The sequence below is a fragment of the Triticum aestivum genome, chromosome 7A (assembly GCF_018294505.1).
Source record: "Triticum aestivum cultivar Chinese Spring chromosome 7A, IWGSC CS RefSeq v2.1, whole genome shotgun sequence".
Taxonomy (NCBI): Eukaryota; Viridiplantae; Streptophyta; class Magnoliopsida; order Poales; family Poaceae; genus Triticum; species Triticum aestivum.
In genome coordinates this window covers 728,449,091-728,465,516 of record NC_057812.1, presented here as the reverse complement: position 1 = coordinate 728,465,516, position 16,426 = coordinate 728,449,091, and the positions used below count along the sequence as shown (strand labels likewise).

The window sequence follows — 16,426 nt, the reverse complement described above, 5'->3', positions numbered from 1 at the left end:
CTGCGAGGAGATAAGTCATTATGTTTCATGGCTTGAGGATCTTAATACTGTCAAGACAAATTTTTTTCCTGAACTTAGAAATGTTAGTACTCAAAACGTGCGACCAATGGTGATCGTATTGAACTACGGTCACATCTATAATCGAAAGATGGTAAAAAATTTACTATTTGTCCTTAATTAGTGCATATTTTGCATACATTATTTTTAAAGCTAAACTTTCATTGCTTAGTATATTAATTACTATACGATGTTCTTCAACAGGGACTTCCGATGACAGTTATGCCTCAGTGAATCGAGACTAAAGGTGACATGTCAATGGTTAGCTTACGGCCAAGATATCCTACATTGCACATGAGTGCATTCAGGATTTCTGAAAGCGAAGAATGCTTAATAGTGAAAGATTGGAGCAAAATGTTAACAATCGCAGAGAAGTACTAGGGGGCAGCAAGGAGAAGCGCAACCCAAGATTAGGAGACAGATTCATCTGCATGCTCCAGTATGATGAATTAGGAGAGCTATACATGTTCTATGGATTCTACCTGAGAGGGAGCAGCACTAGTTCATGCTCTTAATTAGTGTCTCATGTCCGTGTCCTGAACTTCGATGTTGGTGATGATTATGTTGAACTCGATGATATCTTTGCTTCTGTTAGAAAGTGAATGTTTCCTCTTTAAGCTAGCCAGTGTTGGTGATGATTAGATAGTTAGCGGTAATGACTATGATGATTAAATAGTGGTAATTAGACGATTACAATGATTTTTAGCTAGCTAGAGTTTATTTATTTATTAATATGCGATGATGATGATGATGATGACGACGACTACAACTTATTATAACGTAAAACAATCCTAAATTAAATTGATAACACAAATTTAATTAAAAAATACAAAATAAAACAAAAACCCACAAACATTTAGTACCGGTTGGTGTTACCAACCGGTACTAAAGGGCTCCCGGTCCCCGGAGCTGGCTCGTGCCACGTGGTTTCCTTTTAGCACCGGTTCGTGCTGAACCGATACTAAGGAGAGGGGATTTAGTGACCACACTTTAGTGCCGGTTATGAAGCCGGCACTAAAAGGCCTTACCAACCGGTGCTATTGCCCGGTTCTGCACTAGTGGCTGTCGGGCTTATACAAGATTTTCCAGCAGTGTCCACCGATGGCGAAACCGTGAGATAGCAAGGGTTGGCGCATGCGCGAGTGGTTTTGGACGACAAGCAAGTGGTACCCGCTGACACTGGCGGTTGCAGTTGAGGTGTCAATGCCGAGGCGCCTGCCCTTGGCGATGACAGATACACCGGCGAAAGACATGGCAGAATAATCTGTAATATGTTGGATATTAGTCCACGAGATCGATCAGATTAAAAAACGATGAACGCACGTGCTAAAAAATCTGTAGCCCAAGCAGCATTAAATAAGATTAAGATTGACACTACAGTTGTCAATATGACTAGAAATATTCCCGTAAAGAATTAGATCAAACATATTACTCCTCACGGATCTCACAATCGAATAGAAAGAATTAAACTGAATTGGAAGTACAATTTCTATACGTATAAGATAAACGTCTGAGAGAGATGAGTGATGATAACAATTAGTGCTAACCTTGCCTAGTTACCAGGGCCGCAGAAGATTTGCTGGGTGTAGCCTACTGGACGCCTCGCGACGCCGGCGTCGTGTTCGATCGACAAAAGGGAGGGCAGGAGGCAGCGGAGAGGCGGCCGGCAGAGTCCTCTAGGGCATAGGACGATGCTGATTCGCACAGACTCTAGCGAGGCCATGTAACATGCGCCGGCCCGTTTAATTACAGATCCTGGTTTTGGAACCTTCTATAAGGTCCATGCCGGCTTTAACCAGTTTGCGAACCATCTAGAAGGTTCAGGAACATGTTTTTTCTCTCTAAATTTTCGTTTTTTCTGTTTCTTTTTTCATTTCATTATTGTTTTTATAAAAACCCATAATTTTAAATAATGTTTAACACATACAAAAAATCAGTTTTTTTTCAAAAATATATTAAAATTCTAAGACACAATAACGTCTTCAAAAATTTCCAAAAAAAGTTAGGAATTTTAAAAAATATCTGGCTTTCAAATTTTTTTCAAAATTTCAAGATTAATTCATGGATGCTCATGTTTTCCAAAAGACAATTGGAATTTCGAAATTTCATCATCTATCCATAAAACGGCCCAAAATTCGAAATTTTCTTCCGGTTTTCAAAAATCGTATGCTTTTCCAATAAAAATGTAATTTAAAAATTTGCTTACGTGTCAAAAAAACCTCGAAATTCGAAAAAAAAATATGTTTTAAAAAATTCTTTGCTTTTTTGAAAATATTTGGAATTTGGAATTTTGTTTACGTTTTAAAAAAAATCCCGAGGGAGAGAGAGACAAGCGTGTGGACGCGCACGGAGCAGAGGTAATAAAAGACGTGCTGATCTCATCTCATCTCATGGATGAGGTTGGCTCCACCCCCACTTGATCCGCAGTCTTTCTTTCTTTTTGTTTGAAGAAAAATGGAAACGAGACTATCTTCCCACCTAGTTATAAGGAATAAAACCACGTGATGTGGAAAGAACAGTTAAAGAATGGGATATACGACGTCATTTACGCACGGGGTAGTTATGGAAACAAATCAAGTGGCCGGACGCGCCTCCTCGGAGGCACCTGACCTGCCTGACCCTAAGGGACCGGACGCAGAACGCTCCTCATACGACGACGTGATTTGGGAAGCAGATATCTCGCTAGTGCTCCCCATGTCAAAATTCGATCTGGCTGGTACCTATCACATCAGATCCATAAATCATGTCTTCCACAGGTGAATCCATCTTCACCGGCGGCAAGCTCCTCGACGACGACGCCACCCCCATCATCAACGCCGGCGCGACCAGTGGGTACCACTATCTTGTCGTTGAAGGCCACTCGCGCTGCCGAGGATCCATCTGCTCTCGCATTTTCATCATCGGCGGCCAACATTGGTTCATCTACTACTACCCCCACGCCGACGGCGGACTCATAACACTTCAGCTTTGCCTCTTAGAGGGCAGCGTAGATCCCGTGAAGGCACAGTTCGAGTTCACTTTCGTTGAAGAAAAAAATAAGAAAGAACTGGCACGTTCACGCATCCATGGTGAAATATTTGAGTTCCGGGGCCGGTACGACCACCATAAAAAGGTTCTGAAAAGAGAGGTCTCGGAGAAGTACGTCAAGGACGACTGTTTCATCATCCGGTGCGATGTCGTGGTCGTCGGAGAACCGCCGTCCATGCAGGAGAATTTCACTGAACTTCTACTTTCTGGGTTGGGCACGGACATTGTGTTCGGGGTCGGTGGCTGAGACGTTCGCCGCCCACCGGTGCGTACTTGCGGCCCGCTCTGCCGTCTTTAGGGCGTTACTCTTCAGCCCCATGAAGGAAGGCACGCCGTCGACCACCTCTGTCGTGCAAATAGACGACATGGATGCTGCAGTATTCAAGGCGATGCTTGGGTTTATGTACGGCGACTCTCTGCCGGATGAGAATGAGGGCGTCCTTATGCAACACCTGTTCGTCGCGGCGGATAGGTGCGAAAATCCGAAAGCGCGGTAAAATTCTAGCTAATGACCCCTATTTAGCAGCGCCACCATTAGTCCTCCAAACGAATCGGCGGCCGCTAACTTCTCCCCAATCTCCTCCAGAGCTGGCGGCAAGCACGAACAGGAGCTGAGGTAACCCGTTTTCCCCCTTTCCATCTTGAATTCGTGGAGATTTTCCTGCCAATCCATACCTACAAATCTAGCTGTATCCCATCTGGTTTGGCTAACAAAGTTGGATTCGTTTCTTTTCCTATTACAAACTGATGCATATCTATTCTTCTTTCTATTTTTCCCCCTGATTCACAGGTCACAGATTTGTTCCATCACTTCGGTCCCCCCCCCCCCTTGCAGTTCAGGAGCAAGAGTCACCAAAAGGCCAGAGGTGTGGATTACTACATCGATTTAGTATTTCATTTGCCCCCTTATTTGATTCATAGAAATACTGTACAGAGGTCTCTTTCTTGATTAGTTCTTGATATCCTTTTTAGAAGCATAGATGGGACATGGATGTGACTAATTACTGGATGCAATCTCTTGTTCTTGTATAAATGTATTTGCTAGTCTTCGGCTGTAGTTGTTGGTCATCACTGGCTTGCTGTTGTGGCTGCTATTTGTACATGTAGAGAACCAAGATTGTTCGTGATGCCACCTGACATATACATGAAAAAGGGCAAACCACAATAGCTGCTAACTTGACGTTGTGGCTGCATGTAGGGAACGATATGTATATGCCATATAGCACTTGCCTTTGTGTACCTGCCTGCTTCATGCTTCCTGTACTTTCTAAGTTCAGTTCTACATACGAAATTAAGTGTCAAATGTACACACAAAAAAGTCTTGATAGCTGCTACAGATTTCAATGACTTCCAAGTCCCAGCTTTCAGTCATACAGACATTGCATATTTTCCATGATGTACTCACAATATTGTTTCATATTGGGGGGAATATATATAATATAAAAGTAGGAAGTACATTCATGTCAAATTCCATTCCTGGGTATTGGGCATCGCTTCTTCGGCTAAGTCACTTCATCACATCAGAACCTCCTTTGATTATCTTGTAACAAAGGTTAAACAAGCTGCTAGCTCGCATGTGCATAATTTGTCTCTCAATTTACTTGTGTACAAAAATCCCTTGGTACTGTAGCAGAACTCAAATAACAATAATAGTTTAAGTAATAACCATGGATTTGAAATATGTCTTTAAATGCCTTATATATACAGAATGGAGAGGGATTTCATCCATATCAAAATGCATCACGGGGGTTCTTTTTCAATGGAAGGTCCACTTACTTATGATGGAGGCGAAGTATCTATTTTTCGAGATTGTGACAGTGAGCGTACATTCTATTTTCGTCTAGTTCGCATGGCTAAAGATGTAGGTTTCAAAGATGGCGATGAGTTATATTATACAGTTCCTGGGTGTAGCCTTGATGAAGGAATTGATCTAGTTCACGATGATAATTCTGTTCGTAAGATGTTGAACTTCGCAAAGAAACACAACTTTGCAGAAATCTATGTTAATCATAAAGGCCATGAAAGTGCTTCTGCTAATCCAAATCCAAGACCTCGTCCGGACAGTAACAAGAAACTTCCAGCGGAGGTACTTCACCAAAAAAAGTTATTTTTCTGCATGCATTATTTTTCTTGGGTGCTCATGTGTGACTTGCTGATTGCTTGTTGTTTGGTTGTGTGGTGTTTATCGCATCCTATCTTCTTTCTTATAGCTGATGCTTGTACATAACCATCTTGAATCATGAAAATATTCTAATTGTGCGACATTATCATCTAATTTTGTTCACAGACATGGCACGTCCACCAACAAACCGGGAAACCATAATCTTATGGCACGCAATGAGGCGACGAAGAGTGAAAATACTCATAATCTTATATCTGTTGTTGCAAATATTGATAATGTTACTTAGGAGGAGTCGATGTAGGATTCGTCAAATTTGGCAACCTTCTTGGTATGACCCAATTACTCGAGCACAAACCTTGAACAACAAGATACGAGTAAGCGACACAGAATGCATTTTCCAACTTTGGATGGATAGGCGTTGTTTTAGAGTATTATTTTCTTTGGTAAGAGAAATAGGCGGGTTAAAAGATACTAGGCACATGAGTGTCGAGGAATCGGTTGCCATGTTCCTTCACATACTTGCACATGATGAGAAAAATCGAGCAATCCATCATGATTTCCAGCGTTCGCCTGAATCAGTAAGTCGGAAATTTCATCAAGTTCTAGGCGCAGTTTTAAAACTCTGGAAAGTGTTACTTAAGAAGCCTCGGTCAATTCCGGCCAACTGCACGGATGGAAGGTGGAAGTGGTTTAAGGTACCAAAGTAATATTTCAACATAGAAAAGAGTTGTAGGTCCAGTTTTGTTCACGGTCTAACACATTTTGTTCTTACTATAGAATTGTTTAGGCGCCTTAGATGGGACGTATGTAGAAGTTCATGTGCCCCAAACTGACAAACCAAGATTCCGTTCACGAAAGAATGAAGTTGCAACAAATGTTCTTGGTGTATGTGCGCCGGACATGCAATTCATTTATGTGTTACCGGGTTGGGAAGGATCAGCAGCTGATGGGAGGGTGCTTCGAGATGCTTTGTCAAGATCAAATGGCCTTAAGGTTCCTCGTGGTAAGAGATAATATTAAAATGGTCCATCCTAGTTAAATGTATATATTGTATACATAGTTAACAAACCCATACACATGTTCCTATTGCATAGGGTGCTATTATCTAGTCGATGCTGGATACAAGAACTGTGAAGGATTTCTTGCTCCATACAGAGGACAGCGGTACCATCTCAATGATTGGAAAAATCCCCCAACAAAAAAGAGGAATTGTTTAACATGCGGCATTCGTCAGCAAGAAATGTGATTGAGAGGACTTTCGGATTATTCAAGATGCGATGGGCTATCATTAGGAATCCCTCTTATTATCCTTTTGATACACAAGTTGACATAATTTTAGCATGCTGCTATATTCACAATCTGATACGACAACAAATGCGTGTTGATCCCTGCGAACAGTATCTAGATGAGTACATGCTACGCCTTCAACAACAACAAGTAAATGAGGATGTCATTCAGTCCACCGAAACATCATCAGAATGGACTGAGAAAAGAGATAAATTAGCTGATGAAATGTGGAAAGTTTGGACAGAGAAAAGACGTGATCACTGATACACGCTACTAGATGTTAGGTGGAGGATCTTAATTGTTTATTCAGCAACCTATGAGTGTCCAAACATTCTTCATCAATATTTGTTTCGTCCCATATGTCGTAGTTGCTTATGTTTCTTTTTATTCACTTTTCTGTGATAGGAGATATTGATTAATGTATGAACATCATATTTCATTTATGACCATCTATATTCTTTATCCTTTGTATATACATTTTTATTGTCCTATTAAAATCTAGCAGAATACCAAGCCAAAGGAGAGCAAATTGACATCCAAAAAGAGAGACAAGAGGACATGGACAGCGGAGGAGGAAAAGTTACTTATTGACATTCTATATGACATGAATGATTCATCTTGGAAAGTAGACACGGGTCACAAGTCCGGCTATCTTACATATATTGAGAAGAAAATGGCTGAAGTACTCCCACATGCTGATCTCAAAGCTGATCCACATATCAGGTCAAAAGTTAAGATTTTGAAGAAACAACTTCCCTATGTTCTGGAAATTATGCAAAATGGTAGTGAATTTGGATGGGATGATGAGAAGAAGATGGTAATCGGAGATAGAGAGACATATATGGGTTGGGCAAAGGTACACTATGTCAAATAAATAGACAAAGTTATCTGTTATGTTTCATTTTTTGTGCATTATAATTTGTTTTCTAATGGAAAGTCATGCTCTCTTTGTAGTCCCGTGAAGGAGCAGGTCCTCTGTACATGAAGCCTATGGTTAATTTTGACAAGCTATGTGAGGTTTATGCTAGCGATTTGGCTAAAGGAGGCAGTGCTAAAGGTCCCGAAGAAGAGGAAGTTGTAGAAGTTGAAGAAACAGCAGATGCAGAACCTACTAGCCAACCGGCCAAGGAGAATTCTCCTTAAGCACATGAGAACACCAACCCATCTGGTGGTTCTAGGCCTGGTCGTAAGAGAACATACCCTGATGATGATGCACTAGAATCAGGCCTTATAAGTGTGTCCAACACAATTGCAAAGTTCTTGGAAGCAGAACAGGACAATGCAAAAACCATGAACGGTTTACAGAGGGCGTTTATGCATGAAGCTGAAGTTCATGAGCAAGCATCAGCCAACAGAACCAAGTTACTTGATATTCTGCAGAATCTTAAAGATCTCAGTAAAGAAGAAGTTGTTATGGCTGTTCGTGTTATTGGTGGTGACGCTGGAAAGACCGAGCTTTTCATAAAGTTGTGTGATGATTTCAAAGTACTATTTGTTCGCCAGGAGCTTGAGGCGGCCAAAAAATAAGCGAATACCCAGATTTGAACTTCCAGATTAGCAGCTCATATATTCTTTTCTGCTCAGGACTTGTAGTTGTTTTCTTTCAACTCATCACTTGCAACACTCAGTGCCTTCATTTATTTTTTTATATAATCTCGTCTTATACTCTTGGAAAGGATACTTTCATATGTTCATCTGCTAGTTAAAATACTTGCTTCATGTCTTTGCTCTCATTTGCTGGGATTGACTGTTGATGATTTGCTTGATGGACTATTCAATACATCCAGCAAGCATGACACCTATTATCTGGTATCTCCTTCTTGACCTGGTATCATCTGATATGTTGTATGTATGCAAGTCTATTGATCAAATGCAAAATTGTTGCTATCAACATTTTCTCTCTTTCTTAGGCGTGGAGCAAATAAAGTCAAAATATGAGTATTTTCTTATTGCAGACCTGATTAACGGTAACACTCATTTGCCCAGCTCATAGAATAATTCCCATTCCTATAACTACGAACCAAACAAAGGAAAATAACTCCCTGTTGATTTCCCACTAATAATTCCCACCACACACCAAGCATGGGATTGGGACTAATAGTCTACTTCCCAAGTCCATTCCCTTCATAAACTCCCCCTCCTAAACTCCCATTCCTAATCCCTCAAGCTGCCAAACACGCTTTTAGGGCAAGGTGCGAGGAGATGCTGTGCAAGCACATTGGCGTGAGCACGGCAGCAACCATTCTGGTGCTCGCCGACCAGCATGGCTGTGACAAGTTGAAGACGGCGTGCTATGGTTTCCTCGGCTGTCCCGCGAACCTGAAGGCTGTCGTGCAGACTGAAGGGTTTGAACATCTGCAGAGGAGCTGCCCCCATCTTATGAAGGACATTATCCTTAGGATGCTGCCCTAGTCTAAATAAGTAGCTCCTCTTAATACAGCCATGCCTAGCACTATTCTATATTCTGTTATCTTCTATTCTTACATATGCATGATTGCATTTCTAGTACCCACACAATGAAGGGTGCATGAATCGGTTGTTAGATAAAGTGGATTGTTAATCATATATGTTTGGATACCTAGTATACTTCCAGGCCATTTTGATTAGCTATTGGATAATCATAGAGAGATCTAACCGAGAGATTCGATTTAGTATTTTGAATTTATGATCCATCCCTTTATCTAATGTGAGCACACAGGAAAGCTATAAATCTCCCACGATTTGGCTACAATTGTGCCGCTATTGCGGATGAAAAATCTCAGGGCTAACTGCCTCTTATCTAAATTGCCAGAAATGGCATTGCTATCCCATAATTTTGCACCTGCCATGACAAGGTCCATCGACTATAATTTTAGTCCTCGGCAAATAATCACACTTTTTTTTACAATGAGCACATCAAACTAATACAAGAGAATCCATGTTAAAATTAATTTTCTCTGTCAATTATAGTTTGCACATGACCGCAAAGTTTGCCAAGCTAGTCAGTCACTCATTCTAGAATCATACTGACATATACCCATAAAAAAAATTCTTCTTCTTTTTCGTGTTTGAAAAAGAAAAAAGAAAACAATTTTACATGTTTGATACAATCTATATTTTCGTGAAATGTATAATAATTAATTGGATTTTAGCTACCCATGGATGCATGAAGATAAACTACCTCGGGGCCAGTAGGACAAGGATCATGCCATCTCCAGCACAAAAGATGAAACCCTCCGTTACCGCGACTACCGCGATCTTTCGGTGTGATCAATTGCTATGTTTGGTTGGAATATTAGGGAAATTCATGATTAATTTCAGTATATAACTCGTGACTAAGTAACATGCAACAATCTAGCATACTAGATGAACTGGAAAACATGCACATCAGCATTGCACATGTAACAAAAACTACTAATAGAGTCATGAACAAATCACAATTAGTACTTCACCGCAGTCGATCGTTAGCTAATCATCTCAAGCAATCCGTTAAAATAAAATTGTATAACGGTATTATCGAATGAACTTGCAGAAATGCTGGACACACGGATGTGGTTTAAGCAACCAACGAACTTACCTTTCACCCCTAACTAATCTGGGTGGGCCTGTGTCCCCTAATTGCCAATCACAACAGCCCACATCGCCCTAGCCCTGTGAACTCATGTAAACCTTAGGTTGATGTAGCATTGCTCAGCGAACTTGCGTAAGGATAAGGAACTCATACGGTCATAACTTCGGAACTACACTGTGCATGCAATGAACTAACAAACACGGCAAGAGGCAAAAACAATGTGAAAACAACTTTTCTTCTACTTTTTCTTAAATAAAAGCGATCACTCTCCCAATTTAATTAAGGAAATCACTATATGTTTGCACAAAGTTCCGAAAATGCAGCATGTAAAGAAATAGCAACATCCTGGAGGATACGAAGATCCCCTTTTGCAGGAAACTTCTATGAATCATCCGCACACATGCTACAACGTAGCCATCAACGAAGGTATGAAACTAAAGAAAGAAATTCGTTGCAAAAGCAGATGATGCCATCCATGAGTGATCGAAGGGCGTCCACCCCTGCAAAACACATAGGCTACTGTGTTCAATAGTCTTCTAGATCAAAGTCGAAGAGCCTTCATTCCCTTTTTCCTTTTCCTCCTGCAATGACAAAGGGAGTAAATAAGGCAGGTGAAAAAAATTGACGGAATATATGAAGAGCTAACACTAATATGGTGAAGTCCTACTTTGCTGGTAGAACGCCAAGGATCATGCCCTTCATAAGAGTGGGGCAGCTCCTGCACAAATCATCAAAGCCGTCCATGGCCACCACTGCCCTAAGGTTGTCCGCACACCGGAGGAACTTGCAACACGCCTTCTTCAACCCGTCACAGCCATGCTGCTCGGCAAGCCCTAGTATGGTGGTCACCGTGCTCACGTCGATGTGCTCACAAAGCTTCTTCTCGCACATCGCCCTGAGTCTTGGGAGGTTGTACCTGTCTGCCGCGACGAGCAAGTGCTGCAGCATGGCCTTGAATACTGTAGCGTACATATCGTCTATATGCACAGTGGCGGCCGTGGACGTTCCTTCCTTCATGGGGCCAAAGAGAGCTGCGCTGAAGACCGTAGACCTGGCCACGAGAATACAGCTATGAGCGGCGACTGTCTCGCGGCCCACATGGAAGACCACGTCGGTGCCGTCCCCTGCCAGGAGAAAGTCGGCGAAGTTCTGATGCATGTCGGACGGCGGCACCGTGACGAAGGCGGTCTCCCATGTTCGATTTAGGACCACGACGTCGCACCGGATGGTGAAACTGACGTTCTTGAGATGTTTGTCCAAGACTGCGCTCTTGATATACTTAAATGCATCAGTGCACTGGCCTCGTAGCTCTAGTATTTTGCTACCATGGATACGTGTCGGCTCTTGCTTGTCGGTCTCGTCAACGAAGCTAAACTTGATGTGCGTCTTCATGGGCCCTGTAGTGGTGTCTAGTTTCTCGTCGAGAAAAACACAAAGTACTACGATGCTGTCTTTGCCCAGGTCATCGAGCGCGGGGTTATACACAATTTGCCGGCGGTAGCCTCCGACGGAGAAACAGTGAGATATGTTGGATTCGCGCATGCGCGAGTGGCCTTGGACGACAAGCAAGTGGTACCTGCTGGCGCTGGGGCAGGTAGGCGAGCTGTCAGAGCCGAGGAGCTCACCGTTGGCGATGACAGATACACCAGCGAACGACATGGTAGACTAATCTGCAACTCACTGCCAGCGATCAATGAACTTTGGGTGGCTAGTTAGCTTGACTGTAGGAGAATTACGCTAATCGCCTTTTAATAACTTTAGGGCGTAGGACTGTAGAAACGGATCGGAGGAGGTCAAGATCTTAAGTGGGCCTTTTTTTCATGGATTAAGTGGGTCTTCTTTTTCTGATGACACTGGCATGTTAAACGTGCAGGCGTGCTACAAATTAAATTGTGCACTCGTGTCCGTTTGCATTGGTTTATATATATATATATATATATATATATATATATATATATATATATATATATATAATCATCAACGCTAATGTTGCTGCTGCATGTGTGTCAATTGCACGGGCAGTTTGTTAGACTGTTAGGGCAATAAAGGGTATCAATGCCACACCTGCGGCGCAAAAAGAAGCGGGTGATAGTGAATACTTTTCACTCTATGAATGAAAACCATATTCTGTCAAGTTACACATTATTGATTAGAAGAATTGAGTGTGTATAATATATTTTTGTCCGGTGGCAACGCTGGTTGTATCCACGCAATATTAACCAAATATCTATATTTCAGATAGATTTTTGTTTATTAGGTTTTAGATGTTTTTCCCATTTTGAATGTTTTCTCCTTAGGTTCTCGTATTTAGCGTGCAATGGCACATATCTTTAAGGAGTCATGATTTACTCTCTTTTAACATCTACAACTAAGAGGTTATGGGTGGTGATAGTTTCCCCTTCCCCTTCTCGTCGAGATAGTGGATCTCCAGCTCCTTATTTGTCCATTGCCCATTCTTTTGCCGTTGAGATAGTGGGGCCCTGACTACTTGGTCCGCTGCTCAAATGATAGAGAGGTCGAGGGCACCGTAGCGCCTCTATGCCAGCGTGTACATAGGGTCCACATTTGGAATTTACTAGGGGATCACATCAATGGCGAGGATGACGCTGCATGGGTGCCCGTTTGGTTGCTGGGGATTTAGAGTGTGTTTGGTTGCAGTCCTCGCACAAAGGTGCCTGGCCTGGAGGGGTCCCTCAAGGCTGCCTGGACCTTGTTTGGTTGTTGGCCTGGTATTTTCTTTGCTAGCCTGGCCTGGATGGATGTATAAGGGTGATTAGCCTGGCCAACATGCGGGCACACAATTAGCCTAAGGCTGGTTGTAATAGGGAGTATCATATACTAGTATCATGCACATGATATTAGTGTGTGATACTACCTCCGTAATGCATAGTATCATAAGTTAGTATCTTAGATTGCCTTATTAATTGTCATGCATGACACAAACTAGCGGAGCATTTAATATGATACGGTATCTTGATATAATACTACATCCTCTATTTCCTCAATTAATTGTGTGCCACATCATCCAAAATGTCTAGTTGGCATGCATGATACTATACGTATGATACTCCCACTACAACCAGCCTAACACAGGCGATCGGGAAGGTAAGCCTGGACACATAAATCAAGGTGCCTGGCGAATGCAAACAAGGGGTTGCAGTAATTAAAGAGCTCTGACGCAGCATAGTACTAGTTAAATATTTTTTCACGTCAAGGGAGGAAACCAAACGCCTTCAGCTCAGGCAGCCTGGTTAGGCAAAAATCGTTCGCCTTTCAGGCATAGGTCAGGCATCTATTTTTGCCTGGCGCCGGGACCAGGTCATGAACCAAACACGCTCTTAGCAAAGAGCATCTAGCATGCCGTGCTGGATTGGGGGAGAGCGGCGGCCGATTGCAGCAGAGAACGTGATGGGAGATGGCTAGAGGCGGCGCAAGCGTGCTTTGCGCGCGACTGGGGTTCGGTGTGGAGGCGGCGAAACTAGGGGAGGTCTGCGGGCCTGCGACCCTAGGGCTCAGACTGTAGAGATTCCAGGTGATAGCGTCAGAATCAGGCATTAGCAGACAGGCATGCGCGATAGAGCGGACGAAGTTTTTCTCTGGTTTTCTCCCTGATCGGGGGCCCCACAATTTTGAGGGCCCTGTGCGTCGGCCACTTTGGCCGCCATCATCGACCGGCCTGTCTTCTAGTGGCGAATTCTGTCATAAACATTCATACGATCTCGAACATTTAGTAAATCAGTACCATGCTCAAGCAACATACTACAAGATAAAACTATTAGGTAGGGAAAATGGGGAGAATAAACATGGTAACTTCCTTTTGCTGGATTTGTTGCAATATGGCATGCCTAGCAAACAAAGCCTGAAGAGAAGTGCAATTCCACATAATTCTTGTTATTTGAATAGCAGATCAAGATAAACGAGAGGAATGGCACAAGCATCATTCAGAAAAAAAAAAACTCCTATCATTCACAATGGAATTTGGGGGAAGATAAACATTAACACATCCAAAAGATTTTATTGTTTGCAACAAGATAAAAAACGATGTTGTAGAAAATTAGGTGTGGACAATAAAAACTAACCACTGCCTCCAGGTACATCCAAACGCCTTCTATGCAAATAACTTAATCTGGTACGTGAATGAATTCAAGTGGTAAATAATGGAAAGAATTGAATCTGCTGCATGATCAAATTGAACTGGTAAAAGAAAGAATCCAACGTTTTAGTAACTTAATAATATTTCCCTTTGTCATAAGATTAGCAAGTAAGTTTCAGAGGAATTTTTATATTCAGATTATGTCATCATGATAGCGTCGCAGCAAATCTATGGAAGTAGTGCGTCTGATTTTATATGAAATGTTTTTATGTAGACCAAATAAGGACATTTTTATATTTCACAATCAAGGGTAAAAACAAAAGATAACAAAATAGTATATATAAGAGAGGAGCAATTGCATTAAGATGAACTGCTTAAACAGGCGACATCACTTTTCCATGTCTCAATCAAGGATACAAATAATATATAGAAGAGCACGCAAATGCATCACGTTTAACTGCTCCTACTTAGGCGGCAGCATGGCCAGCATCATGTCCTTCATAAGAGCGGGGCAGCTCCTGTAGAGATGATCAAAGCCGTCGGTTGCCACGAACGCGCTCAGGTTCGCCGGGCAGCGGGGATATTGATAGCACGTCTGTTTCAGACCATCGCAGCGGTGCTGGTCGGCGAGCGCCAGGATGGTTGCCACCGTGCTCACGTCGATGTGCTCGCACAGATTCTTCTCGCACATCGCCTTCAGTCTCGGGATATCATATCGATCCGCCGCGACGAGCAGGTGCTGCAGCAGATCGCCCTCATTCTCATCCTGTGTCGGCACTGGCAGCGAGTCGCCGTAGATGAACCCTAGCAACGCCTTGAACACCGCTGCATGCATGTCATCTATCTGCACGACGGCAGCTGTGGACGACGTGCCTTCTTTCATCGGGCCGAAGAGCGCTGCCCTGAAGACTGTCGAGCGGGCCGCAAGAACACATCGGTGGGCAGCGAACGTCTCATCACCTACACGGCAGACCACGTCGGTGCCCTCCCCTGCGAGGAGGAAGTCGGAGATGTTCCGTGGCATGTCGGGCGGCGGTACTAGGATGAATGGAGACGTGTTCCACGTCGGATTTTTGACCACGATGTCGCACCGGATGGTGAAGCTGTTGTCCTTGTCCTTTAGGTGTTTCTTCAATTCCTCCCTCGTCATGAACCTGTCGTACCCGTGGTGGGAGTAGCCACGGAACTCGAATATTTTGTTGCCATGGATACGTGCGGACTCTTACTTGTCGGTGTCATCGACGAGACTGAACTCGAACTGTGCCCTCACGGGCTCTGCAGTAGTTAACATTTCCTCGTAGAGGCAAATCTGAAGTGATAGGCCGTCGGGGTAGCAGTAGATGCACCAGCGATGGCCTCCTACTGTGAAGTAGCGAGACCTGATTAATTGCTGCGTACCCATGTGGCCTTCAACAACGAGCAAATGGTACCCGCTGGCCGCGCCGGCGTTCATGGTGGAACCGTCATGGAGCTTGCCGTTGGTGACGACCGACACACCAGCGAAGGACAAGATGGACTAGTCTACAAGTGATGGATGAGCCCATGCATCCTGTGGCAGGCCAGTAAATATATACCGTAGCAGTACCAGTGAGAAATGATGGAGCGTGGCGCCTCAGATTCTCCTTCGTGTTCACACCTCCTAGCTGGACGCACGCACGTTTAATTAGTTATTAGTTATTGTTACTCAAAAAATGTTATAGGAGATCGAAAGTCTCTTCCATCGGGAGCTGCTGCGTTACGTGTCTACTCGTCTACTCCACTTTTTGGCCTTCGACTTCGGCTTCCACATCCAACGTCGGAGAAGGGATCGAGGAGAAGGAGGAGCGAGCCAACATCACAGACTCCACTTTTATGGCATCCCCTTTCCACTTGAAGCGTCACGCCAAGAGATCGGGAAGTCACCACGCTTTCGACAATGTCGCGCCCAATTCTCGTACAAAGTTGTGGTCGATGGCCGCAACACATGGAACTAAAGCGATGGATGGCTATTAACACGTGTCGTACAGAAATCCGATAGAAAGTATCGGAGTGAAATACATTGCAGGTGTCCTAACTTGTCCGGCATGAATCACACAATCAGTTTGATGCCTAAATTGAAAAATACACAAAAATGTTGTTCTAACTTGCCCGGGCATTCAAATACAATGCCTCTAGACATATGCCGACGTATTGAGTGCCCGGGTGGCATGCCAGCGTGTCGCTGGGCCACATGTCAGTGGTTGTGGGCTTTGGTTTTTTTACAATAATGCCCCTAGACTTTAATAGATTCTCGCAAAAACGAACACCTAAC

At 43.3% G+C, this 16,426-nt stretch overlaps 1 protein-coding gene and 2 pseudogenes across 1 annotated transcript; 1 reads left to right on the top strand and 2 right to left on the bottom strand.

Moving 5' to 3' along the window:
* Positions 1 to 2,734: 2,734 nt before the first annotated feature.
* Positions 2,735 to 3,900, top strand: LOC123147142 (BTB/POZ and MATH domain-containing protein 2-like; annotated as a pseudogene).
* Positions 3,901 to 10,706: 6,806 nt separating this feature from the next.
* Positions 10,707 to 11,702, bottom strand: LOC123153896 (BTB/POZ and MATH domain-containing protein 2-like). The gene has a single exon (XM_044572789.1). It carries the CDS (start codon positions 11,700 to 11,702, stop codon positions 10,707 to 10,709), a length of 996 nt encoding a protein of 331 aa, XP_044428724.1.
* Positions 11,703 to 14,599: 2,897 nt separating this feature from the next.
* LOC123153895 (BTB/POZ and MATH domain-containing protein 1-like) lies at positions 14,600 to 15,589 on the bottom strand (annotated as a pseudogene).
* Between the last annotated feature and the right edge of the window lie 837 nt (positions 15,590 to 16,426).

What these genes read in the sequence shown, in the direction of transcription:
- LOC123153896 (XM_044572789.1), bottom strand. Translation starts at nt 11,702, where the DNA reads ATGTCGTTCGCTGGTGTATCTGTCATCGCCAACGGTGAGCTCCTCGGC.